Genomic DNA, 23,317 nt, shown 5'->3' with positions numbered 1-23,317 from the left:
TTTCGGACGGACTCAAGAGTCAGCTGTGGTCAGGTGCTTCCAGGGCGCTGCATCGGCAAGTTTGCGGCACTGGAGGTTCATGGCAGGGAGAGTTTTTCTTCCTTCTACTGTCTGTGTGAGGTGATGGGCCTTTCAAGAGACTTTGAGACTTTTTTTTAACCGTGCCCATGGTCTGTTCTTTATCAAATTACGGTATTGCTTTGCACTGTCGTAACTATGTTATAATTCTGTGGTTTTTCTTTTTAAATCTTTTTATTGAGTAAGTACACAGAAGGTAAACCATATAGGCACTAATACACTGTTAGAATATAATATATTACAGGAAATATTAATACAGAAAAAAATTAATACAAACAGTGCAATTTAAACATAAAATAACAAGTTAATATAATAGTATACTAAATTTTATATATATCAATAGAGAAAAAGAAAAAACCCCAAAAAAAAACCCACCGTGTGAACTAAACTAAAAAACAAAGCAAAGCGATGGGCTAACTAGGAAACAAGTAGAGTTAAGGAACTTAAAATCACGTCCTCAAACCCGAGCTCCATTAAAAAGTTAAAAAAAACAAGGGAATATAAATATGGACCGAGAAAAAAAAATTACATTAAATGAAAATGTTGAATAAAAGATCTCCAGGTCTGATCGAACTTAACTGAAGAATCATGACGATTACTTCTAATTTTCTCCAAATTTAAGCATAATATCGTCTGGGAAAACTAAAAAAACATAGTTGGAACATTAGTCTCTTTCCAATGTTGTAAAATACATCTTTTCACCATTAAAGTAAGAAATGCAATCATTCTACGGGCTGAAGGAGAAAGATTACTGGAGATTTTAGGTAATACAAAGATGGCAGTAATAGGATGGGGAGAGATATCTATATTCAATACCTTTGAGATAATATTAAAAATGTCTCTCCAAAAAGTTTCCAGAGTAGGACAGGATCAAAACATATGAGTTAAAAGCTATCTGCCCCTGACATCTATCACAAAAAGGATTAATATGAGAATAGAAACGAGCTAATTTATCTTTGGACATATGTGCTCTATGGACAACTTTAAATTGAATTAGGGAATGTTTAGCACAGATAGAGGAAGTATTGACTAGTTGTAAAATCTGCACCCAGTCATCAGCCGAAATAATAAAACCCAATTCCTGTTCCCAATCTGACCTAATCTTATCAAATGGAGCTTTCCTAAGTTTCATAATAATATTATAAATAATAACCGTTGCACCTTTCTGACATGGATTAAGGTTAATTATAGTATCTAAAATATATGTAGGAGGGAGCATTGGAAAGGAAGAAAGTATAGTACTTAGGAAATTTCTAACTTGGAGATATCTAAAAAAATGAATTCTTGGTAAGCTATATTTATTAGATAATTGTTCAAAAGACATAAGGGAACCATCTAAAAATAAATCCAAAAACCGTGAAATACCCTTAGTCTTCCAAATTTGAAAAGCACGATCCGTGAAAGAGGGAGGAAAAAATGTTACCTAAAATAGGGATCGCTAGCCCAAATTGGTTAAGATCGAAAAATTTTCTGAATTGAAACGAAATACGTAAGGTATATTTAACTATCGGGTTACAGACCTGTTTGTGGCGTTTCAAATCAAAAGGAAGAGAAGAAACTAAAATAGAGCCAAGTGCATAACCTTGAGCAGATTGTAATTCCAATGCTACCCATTTAGGAATGGATAGTGTATCTTGGTCAAGTAACCAAGATTTCATGTGTCGAATATTAATTGCCCAATAATAGAACCTAAAGTTAGGTAATGCTAAACCTCCATCTCTCTTAGCTTTCTGTAAATGTATTTTACTCAGTCTCGGGTTTTTATTTTGCCAAATAAATGAAGAAATTTTAGAGTCAACTTTATCAAAAAAAGATTTTGGAACAAAAATCGGTAATGCCTGAAATATATATAAAAATTTAGGCAGAATAAACATCTTAACGACCGACCAAAGTTAAATATAATGGAGACCATTTAAATGAAAGTTGAGTAATATGATCAATTAAGGGTAAAAAATTAGTATAATTCTGTGGTTTTTGTCAGTTTTTTAGTCTTGGTTTGTCTCGTGTTTCTGTGATATCATACTGGAGGAACATTGTATCATTTCTTAATGCATGCATTACTAAATGACAATAAAAGAGGACTGCGTGTCCTCATAATCTAATCTAATCTAATGTGAGAGAAGAGAAGTTTAAAGGATTCTGAGGGGCACACCTTTCATATGCCGGGTTGAATGAAATGAACTGCCAAAAGAGGTAGTAGAGACAGGCAAAATGTTTAAAAGACGTTTGGACACGTATTTCGACAGGAACTGAATAAAAGAATACAGGCAAGTAGGATTTGCGCAGACAGGCATCACTGTTGGTATGAACCAATTGGGACGACAGCTCGTTTCTGTGCTATATAGTTCTGACTCATCCATCCCAACAATACTTCACTAGGAGTTGCAGTAGCCCAATACAACAGTGAATCACTCAATCTTGGTAGGTCAGCTTTTAAGGAACAAATGGATCTTAAATGCTGACCCAGCAAGCAATGCTCACATCCAATAAATTACTGGTAAAATTATACCCTTATGGATGCAACTTCTACTGGCTGACATAGATGATAGCTGTGGTTTTTCAAATCAAATTAATGCAGCTTTAAGTTTATGTTAAAGTAATTCCCCAGAACAGCATCCTTCGCCTTTAGTTCACTTCCTTCATTTAAAATGAATGAATTATGGTTTCTTATCCAATGTCCATTTTCCAAAGCCATTTTTTACATCATCTATCACTTTTCACTCAACACTTCTAGAGAAAATTCCAATAAATTTTGGATAGACATTATGATATATTTTTACTTAGTTCCTCCTGTCTCAGAATATAACGTTGTGCATTTTTTGTTCACGTATTACATCTTAAACCTTTAAAAAAACACAAAGTTGGACTAGAAGGTGATTTCTTTCCAGGATGCACAATGCTACAGAATGAAATCAGTTCATTGTTTTATCATCACCTACTGTTAAACATTATAACCTGGGAGTGAGACAAATATCATGTGAATAACACTCAGGGAAGAAGATTGAAAAGGATACACTGAAGGCAAAACCTTCGAATGTGTGACTGAATGAAGTCGAAGTGTTCATCTCTGTAATCGTGCTCCTTTTCCAGCAGACTAATCGCATCACACTGCAGGGAAGAGAAAAAATACACTAGTAAAAAATTATTGAACAAGCTCTTTCTAGTACTAACTGATATAAATTAAGAACTGAGCCTCCCAATCAGATAGCTGTTTCCTGTACTTAAAACAAAACTTAGCTGATTAACGCATCATCTCAGTCATTGAAGGTACAATTTTAAAATGGCAATAACTATGTTGCAGCCATCCACAAAACTATGATACACAATGCTGGAGTGCACTAAATGCCATTATGGGGCATCTCACTCTCAGTGGATAATCAATTTAGTACTTGGATTGAAAAAGAGGAGATGAAAGCCAGGACGAAGGAATATTTTCAAATATTGCAGAAGTTTTATTTACAGTCAATTCAGTGGATTCCGGTTAATTGGGACATGTACATTTTGGCCCAATTTAGCGTCTGCCCAATTAGTCGAAGTTTCATGAAATAGTTCAAAAGGTATAAGAAAAAAGACAAACTACCGTTTAACTGAGTAACAAATTATCATTTAAATGAAATACAGAACAAATTATAACAGCTTTAGAGTACTACAAGACTGTGTATTAGTTCCTAATAGTTATTAACGGAGGAATTATTCCAGTGTATGATACCATGTTCTTTAAATTGACTGTAAACGAACAAAATCAGCCATCTAGTACAGGCAATGGCCTGCCTTCATTGCCTTCCTATATAAAGTGGTGTTGTACTCCAACATTAAATAAGTGCTGATAGGCGGATGGCTTTTTAATTTGGACCAGTAGGGTAATTTTTTCAGCTAGTGTCAAATCTTTTCATAGTACCATGGCAAGGGTCTGAAATTTTTGAAAGTCAAAATAAAAAAAATGATCAAAAATCACTGCCTTTTGAATCGGCATTGGTCAGCCAAAATGGATAACACAACACAAGCACATATAGCTGATGCTATTTAAAAACCGTTTGCTTTGAGCACAGTGTAGGGTTTAACAACCACATAAGTGGTGACGCTAGTCAGAAACTGTTCAGTAACTGTTTCCTAACCCAATAAAGCTGCATCATGGCCCTAGTAAATGAAGAATGGGTTTTTGAAGAGTTGCCCCAAATAAGCAGCTGTCCAGACAAAATGATGGCCCAATTAACCAGAATCCACTGTATTGTTTTCTGCCAAAATCAAAATTTTTGGCTCGCTTCTTTTCTGGCTTCCTAGCCTAAGGCATTTTGCAAAGTCTTTATTTATTCCAATTTGCCAAAATAAAGAATTTTCCAAGGCAACTAGCATCTATGGGAAAAGTCAACTTTTTAGGCCAAGAGCCTTCATCACTCTTTATTCCTTTCCACAGATGGTGCCTGACTTGCTGTGTTGCTCCAGCATTTTGTGTCTGCCATTCTTAATTTCCAGCACTTGAAGAGTTTCTTGTGTTTATATTTTCCAGGATAACTCAGATTAACAGGCATATCCAAGAACAGAGTAACCTTTACTGCATAAATTTACATTTAATGGACCAAAGTTTTGACCTAGAAATCCCAATTTGGATTTTAACATGATGGTCCCCACTAAAAAACAAAGAAAATCACTACTTAAGCAACAAAAAAGGTGTCACTGAGTACAAGTCATGTTGCAGCTGTATAAAACCTTGGTTAAGCTATACTTGGAATACTGTGTGCAATTCTGGTGGCACTATTACAGGAAGGATATGAAGGTTTTGGAAAGGGTACAGAAATGGTTTACTGGGATGCTGTCCTGATTAGAAAGTATTAGCTATAAGGAAAAGTAGGATAAACTTGGGTTGTTTTCTCTCTGGACCATTGGAGGCTGAAGGGAGACCTGACAGATGTTTATGAGAGGGATAGGGCAGACTGTCGGAATTTTTTCCCCAAGGTAGAAATGTCATATATGAGAGCACATGAATTTAAGGTAGGAGATAAAATGTATAGACAGTTGAGGAGATAAGAAAGAGTTAGGTGGAAGTATTGAAAAGAACAAAAGGTCAGTATGAAGCTGAAGGGATGATCAGATGTGGGCTCGCATTAACATCTGAATGTTTGGTCAGTGTGAGAACGTAACTGCATTAATTTTTTCACCTGAGACAGCAACAGTCCTGTACTTCTCCCCACTAGTCCTGATTCCAGGAGACACATACAATATCCCAGGGACAAAACTGTACAAGTCTGATTTTTATCTTTACCTTTATCTGATAATTGCAGACCAAGTTGCCAAAGTGATTATGGGAATCAAGGAGAATTCAAAAGTATCAAAGGAGTTTATGTATGGGGAAGGAGTAAACTTATAGTCATATAATTGGTAATAAAAGCAAAACAATGTCTTAGAAGTTTACAAAGAAATATATAAAAACTAACTTATGAGATAATTGATAGCAGTAACTCCAGAGACTAACAATCTCAGGAGAAAACCCCCAAGTTTAAGTCAGAGAGGAATTCACCACATAAAATGCTGGCCACGTTCGCCTAGAGCAATGGTTCCCAAAGTGGGTGATATTGCCCCCTAGGGGTGGTGGGAGTTTCTAACGGACTAATCCAGGTGCTGGTAGTAATGAGGGCAGCTAAGGGATTACAGGCTTAATTTAAGAAATAATTACTTATTATAAGCATTTGATACTCAGTGCCTCATAATTGATTACAATGATCATGTAATCACCTCATCTTTTGCTAACTCACCATTCTTGTAAAATTTCAAAGTTTAAAGTAAATAATCAAGAGTACATATATGTCACCATATACACCCGAGGTTTTTTTTCTGTAGGCATACTCAGCAAATCTATAGATTAGTAACTATAACAAGATTCAATGAAAGATCAACTAGAGCGCAGAAGACAACAAACTATGCAAATACAATCATAAATAAATTAGCATTAAATAACAAGAACTTGCAATAACAAGATAAAGAGTCCTTAAAGTGAGATCATTGGTTGTGGGATCATCTCAATAGATGGGTAGGTGAGTGTAGCTATCCCCTTTTGTTCAAGAGCCTGATGGTTGAGGGGTAGTAATTGTTCTTGAACCTGGTGGTGAGTCCTGAGGCTCTTGTACCTTCTACCTGATGGGAGCAGCAAGAAAAGAACATTAACTGGGTGGTGAGGATCTTTGATGATAGATACTACTTCCCTCGAAGCACATTATAGTTGTTGAAAAGCAATACGACACTTCTGTACTTGTCGTATCAAAAGGAATCTAGACATGAGATATGATGTTATCTCCAGGTCCGGTCTGCACATTACAATTAGTTAGTACAATTCCCATATTCTAATCGCACAGTGAAGCAATTCCTGTGAATCAGACATGGCTCTCAATGGGGTAAAGATCCGTATCTGCCCTTTCGAATGGTCTTGAGCATGTTTCTCCAGCCCAAGGCCCAACCAAAATACCGCTGTCCCACTTTATGTACCTTCTAGCAGAGAGCCAGGTTTTATCTGAGCTATGATGACATCAACATTTTCGCCTTTACTGATGGTAGCACTTGAAGCTAGACTTAAACAATAGATGACTGACTGTGGTTGTTATCTGTAATGAAAATGGCAGAAGCAGACTAAACAAAAAAGAAAAGTAATCTGTATAGTATGGAATATCTGAATATTGATTTATACTAGCACCAAGTAACCAACATTAGCCAATGTGTCTAAAGTAATCTGTATAGTATGGAATATCTGAATATTGATTTATACTAGCACCAAGTAACCAACATTAGCCAATGTGTCTGTTGTGTGAATAAGTTATTTTCAAATGAGGGAATGAAACTGTTCAGGCTCCTTGAACATTTGAAGAGAATACGCTGATAAAACAAACAGGAATTTGGCTTATTTACAGTCACTTTGTGAAAACTTTCAGAAATGAAAAATACTTCAAAGAACAACATTTCATTGCTCATTGCTAAATCTGGAAAGCCCCATACAATTGGAAAAGAACTACTTCTGTCAGCCCTAAGGGAGGTTCTGAGTACAGCTTTGTATAAGTCATCAGACCAAATAGTGATTCTGGTCAGCAACAAATCTGTTCAAAGATGAAATGTCTGTATGTGGAAGATGCATTGTAATGTACTTGGGATAACAATTTGCTTTGTAGTTGGATGAGTCAACTTTGCCAGGTAACCTATCTAATTCTTGGTTATGTTCGCTCTACTAAAGTTGAAAGCATAGTTCATGAGATATTATTTGCAAGGGGCCTGAAAACAGATACGAAGTGGGGGGGCAGGGGGAGTCAATATATTGAGTTGTTGAGCAGTTTTTCAAAGAGAAGGACATTCCACACACCAGCATTCTTGCTTGTGCAACAGATGTGCCATTAATGCAGGACGCCACCGTGGCATGATTTCTTTCTTGAAAAAAGCTGTACTTAATATATTTACCATTCACTGTAATTCACAGACATCTTGTCACAAAGAAACCAAAGTGATCAGCTGCACAAATCATTAAATACTGTTATCAAGTCAAGTCGCTTTTATTGTCATTTCGAACATAAACTGCTGGTACAGTACACAGTAAAAACGAAACAACGTTCCTCCAGGACCATGGTGCTACATGGAACAACACAAAACTACACTAGACTACACACCTACACAGGACTACATAAAGTGCACAACACAGTGCAGGGCAGTACAATAAATAATAAACAAGACAACAGGCACAGTAGAGGACAAATTACAATATAATAATAAGTGATGTAGATGTCAGTCTAGACTCTGGGTATGAAGGAGTCTGATGACTTGGGGGAAGAAATTGTTGCCCAGTCTGGTTGTGAGAGCCCGAATGGTTCGGTACCTTTTGCCAGATGGCAGGAGGGAGAAGAGTTTGTATGAGGGGTGCGTGGGATCCTTCACAATGCTGTTGGTTTTACGGGTGCAGCGTCTGTAATGGAGGGAAGAGAGACCCCGACGATCTTCTCAGCTGACCTCACTATCCCAAAACTGTAAATAAACTCAAGTCACATGCTCTCAATTCTCAACTATTTTGAAGGCTTTGCATTGAGAAAGATGAACAGTTTGAAAGCTTGCAGTTACCCACAGAAGTCAGATGGCTCCAAAAAGGAAACTGTCTGAGACGTTTTTACGCACTTTTGGAAACTGAAAAATACTTTGAAGTCTCGAATGCTTTGATCAGTAATGAACTCAAGAACTAAATATTGCTTATTTGTCAGAATTATTCATACAGTTTAATGAAATCAATCTTTAATTGCAAGGAAATGAAGTGAATCTTATTAAAGTCAAATCAGTCATCACATAGTTAACCTTATTTAAGTGGAACATTGGCCATTGTGACCTTTTCAAATTACTGAGCCTCACTGAACTGGGAGAGAAAGAAAGAATTCCAGATGATGATCTTCAAGTATACTATTCCTATCTGGGTGAGCTGCATAAAGATATGTCAGAGAGATTTTAGGATCTTCTCTTGATCCAAATTTTAGATTGGGTAATAAATCCACCCACAACACTTGTAATGAGGAATTAATAGGAAGAATGGAGAAAATCTGATCTCGCTACCAAATGACTGCGCTGAAGCTGAGATTCAAAAAATCATTTCAAGACTTTTGTTTGCAGAAGGATATCTCTGAATGCTATCCTTCACTGTGGAAAAACAGCCAAGATGTTCTTTATTGCCTTTCCATCTCATATTTAGTGGAGCAGGGCTTAGTACAGTTGCCTAACTTTTTTCAGAATGCAAATTACTGAATGAGAGTATCTGAGTGACATTCAGCCTGATGTTGAAAAGCTGTTATCACTGCACCAAACTCATCCATCTCATTGAAAGGTTGAAAAGTAATGGAATACTGAATAGTTGTACTACTGATGTATGCTCCAAAATTGTTGAAAATTGTTTTTACTGTAATTAAACAAATAATTTCATTTGTAGCTGTAAATATATTTGAATAATTTTTGCCATTATTTGTCAGAGCTTGGAATTAGCAGTTCCTATTTTCTTTCACTGTGCATTGTAAATCAAGATTCTTTATAAATTTTACGTAATGACTGGAAAGGGAGAGGGGTGGCGCTGGGGATGTGGTCTGGGAGCCAAGGGTGCAGCAACCCAAAAAGGTCTGGGAATCACTAATTTAGAGCAAGTAATATCTGAGTACAGTTAACGAGTTTTAGAAAGTTACAAAATTGCTAAAACAGATTTCTTTAACTAAAAAGTGTTAATGAAGATTTTTTTATAATTTAGTGAATCTGAGTTATTTGTTTTAATCACAATTATTAACTGCCATTAGTAGGCAAAGCCATTGTCTGGTGCAGATTGTCGTGTATTGCATTTTAATTTGGTTTAATTGGCAAACGTCATCTGAAACTGATGCTTGGAGCAAATTTTATTTATATATAAAGTGGTAGGTGCTAGGATGGGCTGTCAGGGCTGATGGTGAAAGCAGCCATCTGAGAGGTGTTTCAAAGGCCTTTAGATAAGACACATGAATATACATGGGTGGAGGACATGCATCATCTACAGACAGAAGAGATTTAGTTTAATTTGGCATCATGTTTGGCCAAACGGCCTGTTCCTATGCTGTACTGTTCTATGTTCTAATCTTAATTTCACAAGTGCATTCCCCAAACCCCCAAAAAATCAAGTTTCTTAATCATAAGAGGGAAAAGATGAAATATGACAGCATGTTTGTAGGAAATATAAAAATTATCTCTTAACACTTTCATAAAATATGAAGAGGAGAAAAAGTAAAAACAAATGTTGGTTTCTCAGTCAGAATTGGAGAGTATCCTAAATTGGAAGCAAAGAAATAGCACAACATTTAATGTGTTTGATGGCCCCGGACCTGTACTTGCTGATGATTAGAAAAATGAGGGGGGCTCTCACTGAGGTCTATCGAATATTGAAAGGCCTAGATATCAGGGATGTGGAGAGGATGTTTCCAATAGTGAGAGAGTCTAGGACCCATACTAGAAGGAATTCCTTTAGTCAAAAAGTGGTGAATTTGTGGAATTCGTTACCACTGACAGCTGTGGAGGAAAAGTCATTGGGTATATTTAAGCAAATGTTGATAGGTTCTTGATTAATAAGATGGCAAATAAATCAGCCCTGACTGAATGGCAAAGCTGACTTGATGAGCCGAATGGCCTAATTCTGTCCCCATGTCTTATGATCATATAGAATTTGGGACAATATACTGATATGATACAGGTGGGGTACCTGGTTGACTAATCCTGTGCTAATCAACTGGCTGGAGCATTCACCAATATCTTTAACCTCTTGTTTCAACAATCTGAGGTATCCAAATGCTTCAAGCAGGCTTCAATTATACTGGTGCCTAAAAAGAATGCCGGGGACCTGTCTCAATGACTATCATTCAGTAGCATATGGATCCACATTGAAGAAGTGTTTTGAGAGGCTGGTTATGTAACACACCAACTTGTGTCTGAGAAGTGTCTGCTTCAGTTTGCCTACCATCACAACAAATGCCATTTCACTGGCTCTTCATGCAACCCTGGAACACTTGGATAGTGAAGATGCATACATCAGGATGCTCTTTATTGACTACAGTTCAGCATTCAATACTATCATCCCGTCAAAACTAATCAGTAAGCTTCAAGACCTTGGCTTCAATACCTCCTTGTGCAACTAGATCCTCGATTTCCTCACTTGCAGACCCCAGTGAGTTTGGATTGACAACCGCATCTCCACAATCAGCACAGGTACACAAGGCTGTGTGCTTAGCCCCATGCTCTACTCACTTTATACTTATGACTGTGAGCCTAAGCACAACTGCAATACCATCCTTAAGTTTGCTGATGTCACCACGGTCGTTGGTCGAATCAGCATAGAGTGAGATTGAAAATCTGGCTGAGTGGTGCCACAACAATAACCTCTCACTCAATGTCCGCAAGTCCAAGGAGCTTATTATGACTTCAGGAGGAGGAAACTGGAGCTCCACGAGCCAGTCCTCATCAGAGGATCAGAGGCGCAGAGCATCAGCAACTTTAAACTCCTCGGTGTTATCATTTCAGAGGATCTGTCCTGGGTCCAGCACACAAGTGCCATTTTGAAGAAAGCACGGCAGTGCCTTTACTTTCTCAAAAGTCTGCAAAGATTTAGCATGTCATCTAAAACTTTGATAAACTACTATAGATGTGCAGTGGAGAGTATATTGACTGGTTACATCATAGTCTGGTATGGAAACGCCAATGCCCTTCAATGGAAATGCCCATAAAAAGTAGTGGATACAGCCTAGTTCATCACAGGTAAAGCCCTGCCCACCATTGAGCACATCCATATGGAGTGCTGTCGTAGGAAAAGAACACTGATTATCAAGGATGCCCACCATCCACACCATGCTTTCTGCTCGCAATTGCCATCAGGAAGGTGGTACAGGAGCCTCAGGACCCATACCACCAGGTTCAGGAACAGTTATTAACCCATAACCATCAGACTCTTGAACCAGAGGGGATAACTTCACTCACCCCATCAGTAAATTGTTCCCACAACCTATAGACTCGTTTTCAAGGCCTCTTAATCTCATTTTCTCAATATTTATTTATTGTAACTTATTTTTGTATTTGCACAGTTTGTTGTCTTTTGCACATTGTATGTCCAAACTTTTGGGTGTGTTTTTTTTTGATTCTATTGTATTTCTTATATTACTGTGAATGCCCACAAGAAAATGAATCTCAGTATTGTATATGATGACAGAAATCTACTTCGATAATAACATACTTTGAACTTTGAATTGAAAACTGGGGAATTGTTTGACAAATTAGGAAACAATTAAAAAATGTAAAATAAACAAGTTCTTTTTTCCCAAACAAAACAGATTATTTGAATGGTGATAAATTGGGAGTAGGAGAGGTGAACTAGATCTGGGTGTCCTTCTACACAATTAGCAGAAAACATGCAGTCACATGTAGCAAATGGTATGGTGGACATCACTGCAAGAGGACATGAGTACGAGGCAGAATATCTTGCTGCATCGGTACAAGGACTTGATAAGACCCCTATTGGAGTTGTGTGTGCAGTTTTGGTCTCCCAGAGGATGTACTTGCTATAGAAGGAATGCAACAAAGTTTTACTATATTGCTTTCTGGGATAATAGGACTGATTTACAAGGAAGAATTAGGTGGCTTAGGCTTAAACTCTAGAGTTTAGAATTAGAGGGAATCATATAAAAACCCACAATATTCTTAACAGAACTAGACAGACTAGATATCGTATTCCCCAATAACTGGAAAGTTCACAATCAAAGATCACAGCCTCAGGATGCAGGATATGGCATTTAGAACTGAAATGAGGAGAAATTTCTTCATCCAGATGATGATGAACCCAAGGTATTCTCTATGAGAGAGATCTGGAGGGGATGAGGACCATCACTGGGTTTCGGCAAACTAGCAACAGAGGAGCTGAAGGCAGTGTGGACAGGGCCAACGAACTTAACCTGTTCTTTAACAGATTTGACATTGTGGCCCTGCCCATCCCCCACATGAGCCATCTGTTGTCGGCCCCCAACCAACACATATTCCACTCACCCCTCCTACCCCTCCTCACAGTCCCCCACCCTGATCTCATGACTATACCCCTTCCCCACACGAAACCACCACGGTGGGCTTCACAGCTGAACAGGTGAGAAGACAGCGGAAACGTCTCAACCCAAGCAAGGCTGCAGGACCGGATGGTGTCAGTACCAGGGTGCTCAAGGCCTGTGCCCCTCAGCTACGTGGAGTACTTCGCCATGTATTCAACTTGAGCCTGAGGCTCCGGAGGGTTTCTGTACTGTGGAAGACGTCCTGCCTCATCCCTGTGCTGAAGACGCCGCGCCCCAGCGGCCTCAATGACTACAGACCGGTGGCATTGACCTCCCACATCATGAAGACCCTGGAGAGACTTGCTCTGGAGCTGCTCTGGCCTATGGTCAGGCCACACTTAGATCCCCTCCAGTTCGCCTACCAGCCCCGACTAGGAGTTGAGGATGCCATCTTCTACCTGCTGAACTGTGTCTACGCCCACCTGGACAAGCCAGTGAGCACTGTGAGGGTCATGTTTTTTGACTTCTCCAGTGTGTTCAACACCATCCGCCCTGTTCTGCTGGGGGAGAAGCTGACAGCGATGCAGGTGGATGCTTCCCTGGTATCATGGATTCTTGATTACCTGACTGGCAGACCACAGTACGTGTGCTTGCAACACTGTGTGTCTGACAGAGTGATCAGCAGCACTGGGTCTCCACAGGGGACTGTCTTGTCTCCCTTTCTCTTCACCATTTACACATCGGACTTCAACTACTGCACAGAGTCTTGTCATCTTCAGAAGTTTTCGGATGACTCTGCCATAGTTGGATGCATCAGCAAGGGAGATGAGGCTGAGTACAGGGCTACAGTAGGAAACTTTGTCACATGGTGTGAGCAGAATTATCTGCAGCTTAATGTGAAAAAGACTAAGGAGCTGGTGGTAGACCTGAGGAGAGCTAAGGCACCGGTGACCCCTGTTTCCATCCAAGGGTTCAGTGTGGACATGGTGGAGGATTACAAATACCTGGGGATACGAATTGACAATAAACTGGACTGGTCAAAGAACACTGAGGCCGTCTACAAGAAGGGACAGAGCCGTCTCTATTTCCTGAGGAGACTGAGGACCTTTAACATCTGCCGGATAAAGCTGAGGATGTTCTACGCGTCTGTGGTGGCCAGTGCGATCATGTTTGCTGTTGTGTGCTGGGGCAGCAGGCTGAGGGTAGCAGACACCAACAGAATCAACAAGCTCATCCGTAAGGCCAGTGATGTTGTGGGGATGGAACTGGACTCTCTCACGGTGGTGTCTGAAAAGAGGATGCTGTCTAAGTTGCATGCCATCTTGGTCAATGTCTCCCATCCACTACATAATGTACTGTGTGGGCACAGGAGTACATTCAGCCAGAGACTCATTCCACCAAGATGCAACATAGAGCGTCATAGGAAGTTATTCCTGCCTGTGGCCATCAAACTTTACAACTCCTCCCTTGGAGGGTCAGACACCCTGAGCCGATAGGCTGGTCCTGGACTTATTTCATAATTTACTGGCATAATTTACATATTACTATTTAACTATTTATGGTTCTATTACTATTTATTATTTATGATGCAACTATAATGAAAACCAATTTCCCCCGGGATCAATAAAGTATGACTATGACTATCACAGATGCCAAGTCACTAAGTATGTTCAAGGAGGAACTAAGAATATTTCTTAATGCTAGAGGGAACAAGGGATATGAAGAGAAGGCAGCAACATTGTACTGATGTGGATGAACAACCATGAATATATTGTGACATTCTGGGTGGGGGTGTGGTCGACATCCTGCCCCTGCATTTCTAATGACCAGTACTGTTTACTGTTCCTATGTTAAAATGCTTTTGTAGGATTATGGTGGGAAGTTCCAGTTCATTTATTGCTACATTTTAGCTTGGGTTATACAGTTATTTACTCGTGTATTTGTGGGTCACCCGAACTGTAACTGGGGTGTGTGATGGTCACCTCCCCCCGTCTGTGTGAGACTGGTTGGATTCACTCTCCGGGCCATGGTACCTGGTCTGTTTGTGTCTATCACAATAAAACTGTTGTTGAGTTAAAGAGCTTCCTTGTCTGTTATTGTGGACCAAATGCTCACCACAATACTGAATGATAAGCTAAGTGGCCTACTCCTGTTTCTTTTTTGTCTTCCAGAAAATTCTGTTCATCAAAATTTAGTATTTTAGATACCCAGTTTTAACTACTGAGGTCCTCATTTGCTTGAAAACATTTATTGGACTGAAAGGTTCAAATCCACCTATTTTACAAATCTAAATGATATTATCATCGGCTTCCATAAAACTAAACAGTTAAGTCAAAATTTATCTTGGTTAATTTAACATGGTGGTATTAAAGATTTGCCAGTTATATGGTATGGCTTTAAAAAAAACTAGAAGAGTGAGATCACAAACTAACAAATGTAAATTATAAGTATCTGTAAAAACTGAAAAAGCTTGGATTATCAACAATTTGCAGCTCAATCCAGATAAACAATCTAACCCACTCTTTAAATGCAAGTACTTTCTCCAGAGACACGGGTTACAGCAGGAAGGAGGACAGGCTCTGTAAATTACTCCAGCTATTGTGCATCAAGTTAATGTTTTCATAACATACCTTAGTGCAAACTACTAGGACTGGAATGCCAAGATTATGTGTAAGTGTATTACTGCCTAAAGGCAAGACCACACTCTCTTCACTCGTTTCTTGTGACACTGTACTCCTTCGTTGTGGAGATACTGGTATTTCTTTATCTGGTTCTTCATATTCTTGAAACTGTCTCACTACTGTAGATAGGAAACAAAAAGAGAGACTTAAATAATAAAGCATCAAATTAGCATAATTTTTCCTTCATACGTACTCAATAGCGAAGGCTACTTAGCCCATCAAGTCTATGCCCACTCATACAATATTGCCATCAATCTTATTTCCCCTACTTGGTTCCACGTAATCCATCCTCCCCTACATGCCCATCAACAAAACCCGATATTGTTCTTTGTGAAAGATTTTCCGATTGCAACTTAACGCTGTGCTGTTGATGCACATGTATCTAGTTAAAATTATTGGCAACAAATGGTGTAAATACATTAATAAAACCAAAAATGAGTCGCTGTTTTAAAAAAAATTCCTCCAATTAAAAATATCATTTCCCAGATTGTAAATATTTTGAATTTTCTTCCAAATGTTCTCAAAATGTACCAGGGCTATTGTATACATTTCACCATACTTCATAACATAAGGTCCATAGTTTTCTATATATCAGAGAATATGAAGCAATAAATCCTAAGAACTCAATGACCTGCACGCAGGAAATTGAGAAAGGTGCCTATGAAGAAAATAGGTGCATTGTTTGTCATCTTGCAAGATTTAACAAAACATCAGTTCCAAAATATTTAACCAGTTCCAAAAATGTAACCATTACTTAAGAAATGGGGTGGGGGGTGGGGAGAGAGAGAAACAGGGAATTATAGTCCAGTTAGTTTGACACAAGCTGTAGGGAAAACGAGTGAATAATGTCACATCAGGGTGTTTAGAAAATAAATTCAGTTCTGAACATGGGGAGATCAGTTTCAATTTTTTTAAAAAAACAGCCTGTAACATGCAGAAGAGGTTAAGAACAAACCTGGGGTGTATTTGGATTTTTTTTCAGGGAGCCTTCAATAAAGTGATATGCATGAGATTTATTTACAGCACTGAGCACTATACACACAGCCACCACTTTATTAGGTAAGACTGAACACCTGCTCATTAATGGTGTAGAACGATTGTTGGTGCCAGATGGAGTGGTTTAAGTATCTCAGAAGTTGCTGATTCCCTGAAATTTTCATGCACAACTGTCAGTGGTGCAAAAAACAATCAACATTCAGTGAGCTGCAGTTCTGTTGGTGAAAGCACCTTATTAATGAGAGAGGTCAGAGGAGAATGGTCAGACTAGTTCAAGCTGACAGTAATTTAAATAACCATACGTTACAACAGTGGTGTGCAGAAAGGTGTCACTGAACGCACAACATGAAGATTGAAATGGATGGGCTACAGCAGCAAAAACCAACGAACATACACTCAGTGGCCACTTTAAGTACGGAAAACAATACTAATAAAAGGTTCAGTTTTGAGTTGTGAGCCTGTGAATATCAGGGGTTCAGAGGGCTTAGTGATAGAGTCTAGCTTTTCACGGAGTACATCAGTGATCCAAGGAAAGGATTATGTAATATATCCATGCTTTATTTATGAGGTGGCAAAACAGGGCGGCAGTGTGGAAGTTGCAGCAATAAAAGGCTGTGTAAAGTGTCTGTACTCTGTTCTGTTAGCACACCATTTTAATCCTTTTCTTATGGCAACTTTCACAATTGGAGAGCAAAGTGATGCTCCAGGGAATTACTGAGAGGTTAAGTCAATAGACAAGGAGATGACTGATGAATCTAACACAGCAAAGGCAGGCGTGGTAGCAATATAAACAGGTTAACGCTTCTTTAAAATAAATGTTGGGAAAACATTTTAAGGTGTTTTCAGAGGGATCTTGGTATCTTGTATATGAATCACTAAAAGTTCAAGTGAAAGTACAAGCAATAAATTAGGAAGGCAAACAGCACATCAACCTTTAATGTCATGATCACATATGAAAGACAGTGGATTAATTTCCCTAACCAAGGAACGATCTACTTGCAACAGAGTGAATGCAGCAAAGATTGACCAGGCTGATTGCAATTGTGGGTTTCTTATGCGAGGAGAGATAAAGCAGATTGGATCTATATTTTTTTTGAATTTGTGTCAAAGGTGATCTTATTGATGCATTCAAAGTTCTTATGAGCTCGATAGTGTCAATGTTTTCCTTGACTAGATTGTCTGGAATCAGGGGTCAAAGTCTCAAAATAAGGCTTGGCTACTCAGTTGACATTTGAGAACAAGTTTCTTCACAGAGACAATAATGGGTCTTTGGAATTCTCTAAACAAGGAGCTGTGTCATTCAGGACATTTGTTGAGAAGTTTTTAAATATCAAAAAGATCATGGGATATGGGGCTAATGCTGTTATTAACTTCATTATCATCTCCAGGGGTTGGGAGGGATTTCAGGGGAATGGTTGGAAAAATACTGGAGGGGAAATTTCTTATATTTCAGTTGCTGGCCTGATCTTTATAACTCTAAGCAACACATACAAACACCAAGCTCTTTGGCTTGGTAAACTGTGTTATGAAATCATGTGGTGAACTTGGCAAGAAGTGCTGAAATCTGAATCTTCCAGCAAACATCAAATGTTGACAACAAACTTCAATCCACTTATGCTGTCCTACTGTTTGATATTTGTTACTTCTAATTGCAATCTCAGTGCAGCAGATGCCAAAATTCCCAATAATTTATTTTTACAGCTGTTCGGACCAACCATTGCTCTGACCAGGAACTTTTTTTTACATGGCCTGAAAACTGCATGGCATTTTTTTGGTAATATGTACATCAAGCAAACACAAGTGACAACTCACAACACAAGTAAACAAAGTCAGGCAGTCAAAGCAACTGACATGCACAATGGCAAAACAATGTTTCAACTAGGCAGCATCGGCATTCAGCGGGTCGCCGGTTTATTAAGGGTGAGCTACTGACTTCCATTCTGTGTTGATTGTTACAATAAATACGTTGAAGCGCTAAAATGTTTCATTGTAAAGGGTGCGACATTTCTCCATCTAAATAACACTGCTGTTTTGTTCTTCCTTCCAAAATGAGCAATTTCACATTTTACCCCATTTATCAACTGGCCTACCCTGTCATTATCTCTCTGAACTACATGCATGTTCTGCACAACTTGCATCGTCTGCAAATCTGACCACAATACCTTTGTTTCTTTTGTCAGATCAGTAATATATATTGCAAAGAGTTATGGTCTCTGAGTATACTTGTCCAAATGCAGGCAAATGGGATTAATGTACATAACAACATAAGAAATAGGAGCAGCAGTAGGCCACCTGGCCCGGCGAATCTGCTCCACCATTCAATAAGATCATGGCTGATCTGGCCATGGACTCATCTCCACCTACCTGCCTTTTCCCCATAACCAGTAATTCTCCTACTATGCAAAAATCTATCCAACCTTGTCTTAAATATATTTACTGAGGTAGCCTCCACTGCTTCATTGGGCAGAGAATTCCACAGATTGAACACTCTCTGGGAAAAGCAGTTCCTCCTCATCTCCATCCTAAATCTACTCCCCTGAATCTTGAGGCTTTGTCCCCTAGTTCTAGTCTCACCGACCAGTGGAAACATCTTTCCTGCCTCTACCTTATCTATCCCTTTCATAATTGTGTACGTTTCTATAAGATTTCCTCTCATTCTTCTGAATTCCAGCGAGTATAGTCCCAGGTGACTCAATTTCTCCTCATAGTCTAATCCCTTCATATCTGGAATCAACCTGGTGAATCTCCTCTGCACCGCCTCCAAAGCCAGTATATCCTTCCTTGAGTAAGGAGACTGGAACTGCAGACAGTACTCCAGGTGCAGTCTCACCAGTACCCTGTATAGTTGCAGCATAACTTCCCTGCTCTTACATTCAATCCCTCTCGCAATGAAGGCCAACATTCCATTTGCCTTTTTGATAGATAACCTGCTGCATCTGCAAACCAACCTTTTGTGATTCATGCACAAGCCCACCCATGTCCCTCTGTACAGCAGCATGCCGCAATTTTTACCATTTAAGTAGTAATCTACTTTCATTTTTCAATCCAAAGTGGATGACTGCGCATTTGCCAACATTGTACTCCATCTGCCAGACCCTTGCTCACTCACGTAGAGAGTCTGAAGAGAGTCTCTTCAGACTCTCTGTATCCTCTGCACAATTTGCTTTTTCACTCAATTTAGTATCATCAGCAAACTTAGGTACACTATACTCGGTCCCCTTTTCCAGATTGTTAATGTATACAGTGCACAATTGCAGGCCCAGCACTGACCCCTGCAGCAAACTGCTCACCACTGATTGCCAGCCAGAGTAACACCAATGTATCCCAACTCTCTGCTTTCTATTAGTTAACCAATCCTGTATCTGTGCTAATACATCACCCCCAACTCCATGCATCCTATTTTATGGATAAGTCTTTTATATGGCACCTTATAGAATGCGTTCTGGAAATCCAAATAAATAACGTCCATCTGTTCCCCTCTATCCACTGCGCTCATTATATGCTCAGAGAACTCTAGTAAGTTTGTCAAAAGGGACCTGCCTTTGCTGAAGTCAATCTGTGTCTGCCTGATGGATCCATTTCTTTCCAGATGTCTTCCTATTTCTTCTTTAACAATAGCTTCAAGCATTTTCCCCAACTACAGATGTTAAACCAACTGGCCTATAGTCACCTGTTTTTTGCCTACATCCTTTTTTGAACAGTAGCTTGACATTTGCCATCTTCCAATCTGCCAGGACCTGCCCAGAATCCAGAGAATTTTGGAAAATTATCATCAAAGCCTCTACTATAACTTCTGCCATTTCTTTCAGTACCCTGGGATGCATTCCATCAGGACCAGGGGACTTATCTATCTTCAGGCCCACAAATTTGCTCAGCACCATCTCTTTGGTAATAACTATTGTATTGAGGTCCTCACCTCCCATCACATCCGTAACATCTCACTTTGGCACGTTAGATGTGTCCATGAAGATTGACACAAAACAGTCATTCAAAGCCTCAGCCATTTCCTCATTACCCAATATCAATTGCCCCTTCCGTCCTCCAAGGGACCTACATTCACTTTAGCCACCTTTTCCACTTTATATAATTATAAAAACTTTTCCAATCCATTTTTATATTTTGTGCTAGTTTATTTTCATAATCGGTTTTTCCTTTCTTTATCGCTTGCTTAGTGGTTCTTCGCTGCTTTTTAAAGTTTTCCCAATCTTTCAGTTACCCACTACTCTTGGCGACTTTGTATACAGGAGCTTTTAGTTTGATGCCTTCTTTTATTTCCTTAGTTGTCCAAGGCTGTCCCTCCCCACCCTTACTGTCCTTGCTTTGAATTGGAATACACTTTTGTTGGAGCACCATGTAAAATCTCTTTGAAAGTCTTCCACTGTTCCTCAACTGTCCCACCATATAACCTGTGTTCCTAGTCTACACGAGCCAAATCCTCACTCATCCCATTGTAGTTTCTATTGTTTAGACATAATCCAGTGATTTTAGACTGAACTATGTAGAAAGCCGAAAAGATGAGCCTGGACTAGGTGGGCCAAAGAGCCCATTTCTATGTTACAAAACTTGACAATTGGACGTCATCCTATCTAATACTCCACAAACTTTGGAGACCTGTCCGTTGTCTCCCAACAATTTCCCACCTGTCAGTCTGTAGTTCAGTGTATTTCCTCTGATAATTTCCCCAAGTTTCTCCCTTCCAATTCTAGACTAAGATGTATATCTAGGATCTTATTTACAACCTTGGTTGGAAAGATAGAAGCAAAATATGCATTTAATTCATCTACATCTCTATGTTTTCTGTTATTAATTCCTGAGACTCAATTTCCATGGAACTAACACTCACTTTTCTGTTTGACCTTATCTCATTATCACCAAACCACAACTTCCTCTACCCCTCACAATTACAAGCCAAATGCAATGGCTGGGATTAAGATGTGCAGAATTTTGTCGCTGGAATGTTGCAGGAACCATTGTGTGACTCATGTACCAGGGTAGATTATTTTTTTTAAATGAGCACAGTGGATTCATGGGACACATCCGTACCAACACATTTTGTCCCAATTAAATTGTTGCCTCAATTAGCCAAGTTTCACAAAGATATTTAATAAGGTATTAACAAAAGACAAACTACTATTTAACTAAGTAACAAATCATATTTAAATGAAATACGGAACACATTAGAACACTACTAATACTACTGTGATCGAGGAACGGTCAGAGCAGGAGGAGGAGTGAGAGGCTTGGGAGGGCGCTGAGTGCTGGGAAGCAGCTCAGGTGAGCGTGCTTTAAAAAGGAATGTGGAGGGCAACTGAAGGGTTAAACAGAGTGTTGATTAGTTGATTAGAGGGAGTGAGTACGAGATAATTGGCAGGGACAAATAAAAGGAGGGGTAACTGAAGAGGAGCGGCCAATGTGTGTGTGGCTCAGGGTAGGAGTGGAACTTTGAGGCTTTGGCTCGAAAGGCTTCGGCGAGCAGAGGCCGAGGACGAGCCTGTTCCCAGTGAGGTAAGGCCAGGTAAGTTCCTTTAATTAACTTAGGAGTAGGTAATGGAGGCAGCAGTTAGGGCAGTCAAGTGCTCTGTATGCAGTATGTGGGAAGTCAGGGACAGCACAATCGTCCCTGATGACTACACCTATAAAAGGTACATCCAGCTGTAGCTCCTGACAAACCGAGTAAGGGAACTGGAGCTGGAGCTGGATGAACTTCGGATCATTCGTGAGGCAGAGGCAGAAATAGACAGGAGCTTCAGGGAGATAGTCACCCCTAAAAGTCAGGAGGCAGGAAGATGGGTGACTTCAGGAGAGGGAAGGGGAGTAGACAGAATGAGCAGAGCACCCCTGTGGCCGTTCCCATCAATAATAAGTATACTGTTTTGGATACTGTTGGTGGGGACGACCTACCAGGGACAAGTTGTAGTGGTCACATCTCTGGCACCGAGACTGGACCCTCAGCTCAGAAAGGAAGGAGGGAAAAGAGGAGAGCAGTAGTGATAGGGGATTTGATAGTCAGGGGGACAGATAAGAGGTTCTGTGGGAGAGATTGAGAATCCTGGATGGTCTGTTGCCTCCCTGGTGCCAGGGTCCCGTGATATCTCAGATCGAGTTTTCGGTATTCTCAGGAGGGAGGGTGAGCAGCCAGATGTTGTGGTCCATACAGGGACCAATGACGTGGATAGGAAGGAGGAGGTCCTGCAAGAAGAGTTTAGGGAGTTAGGTGCAAATTTGAATGACAGGACCTCCAGGGTTGCAATCTCAGGATTGCTACCCCTGCCACGTGCTAATGAGGCTAGAAATAGGAAGATAATGCAGTTAAATACGTGGCTAAGGAGATGAGGCAGGAGGGAGGGTTTCATGTTTCTGGACAATTGGGCTTTGTTTCAGGGAAGGTGGGACCTGTTCCAATGGGACGGTTTGCACCTGAACTGAAGGGGGACTAACACCTTTGCGGCTAAGTTTGCTAGTGCTGCTCCAGGGGTTTAAACTAGATTTGCAGGGGGAGGGGAACCAGAGTGTTAGAGCAGATAGTGAGGTGGAGGAGGATAAAAGTCATGCGAGGACTGCATGTATAGCCAGTAATCAAAGGTTTGTACGTGATAGACTGATGTAATAAACAGAAAGTTGTAATAGTAGGGGATTTTAACTTTCCACATATTGACTGGGACTCCCACACTGTGAAAGGGTTAGATCGCGTGGAGTTTGTCAAATGTGTTCAGGAAAGTTTTCTGAATCAATATATAGAGGTATCAACGAGAGAGGATGCAATACTTGATCTCCTATTCGGGAACCAGACAGGTCAGGTGACAGAAGTATATGTAGGTGAACATTTTGGGTCCAGTGACCATAATGTCATTAGTTTCAAGTTAATTGTGGATAAGGACAGGTCTGGTCCTCGAGTTAAGGTTCTAAATTGGAGAAGGGCCAATTTTGAGGAAATGAGAACGGATCTAGGAAGAGTGGATTGGGATAAGTTGTTTTCTGGCAAAGATGTGTTCAGTATGTGGAAGGCATTCAAAGGCGAAA

The 23,317-nt window shown here is 39.7% G+C and overlaps 1 protein-coding gene across 1 annotated transcript in view; it reads right to left on the bottom strand.

The window, feature by feature from the left end:
• Positions 1 to 23,317, bottom strand: part of LOC134344388 (cytoplasmic dynein 1 light intermediate chain 1-like) — a 97,975-nt gene that overhangs the window by 56,530 nt on the left and 18,128 nt on the right. The window contains exons 5-6 of the mRNA XM_063044093.1: positions 15,251 to 15,420; positions 3,093 to 3,186 (exon numbers count right to left, since the gene is read on the bottom strand). Of these exons, the coding sequence (XP_062900163.1) occupies positions 3,093 to 3,186; positions 15,251 to 15,420 (264 nt within the window). The remainder of the gene's footprint in view (positions 1 to 3,092; positions 3,187 to 15,250; positions 15,421 to 23,317) is intronic.

Source organism: Mobula hypostoma, chromosome 3 (assembly GCF_963921235.1).
Source record: "Mobula hypostoma chromosome 3, sMobHyp1.1, whole genome shotgun sequence".
NCBI lineage: Eukaryota > Metazoa > Chordata > Chondrichthyes > Myliobatiformes > Myliobatidae > Mobula > Mobula hypostoma.
Note: the sequence above shows the minus strand (reverse complement) of the source record. Positions and strands in the feature narration are given on the sequence as shown.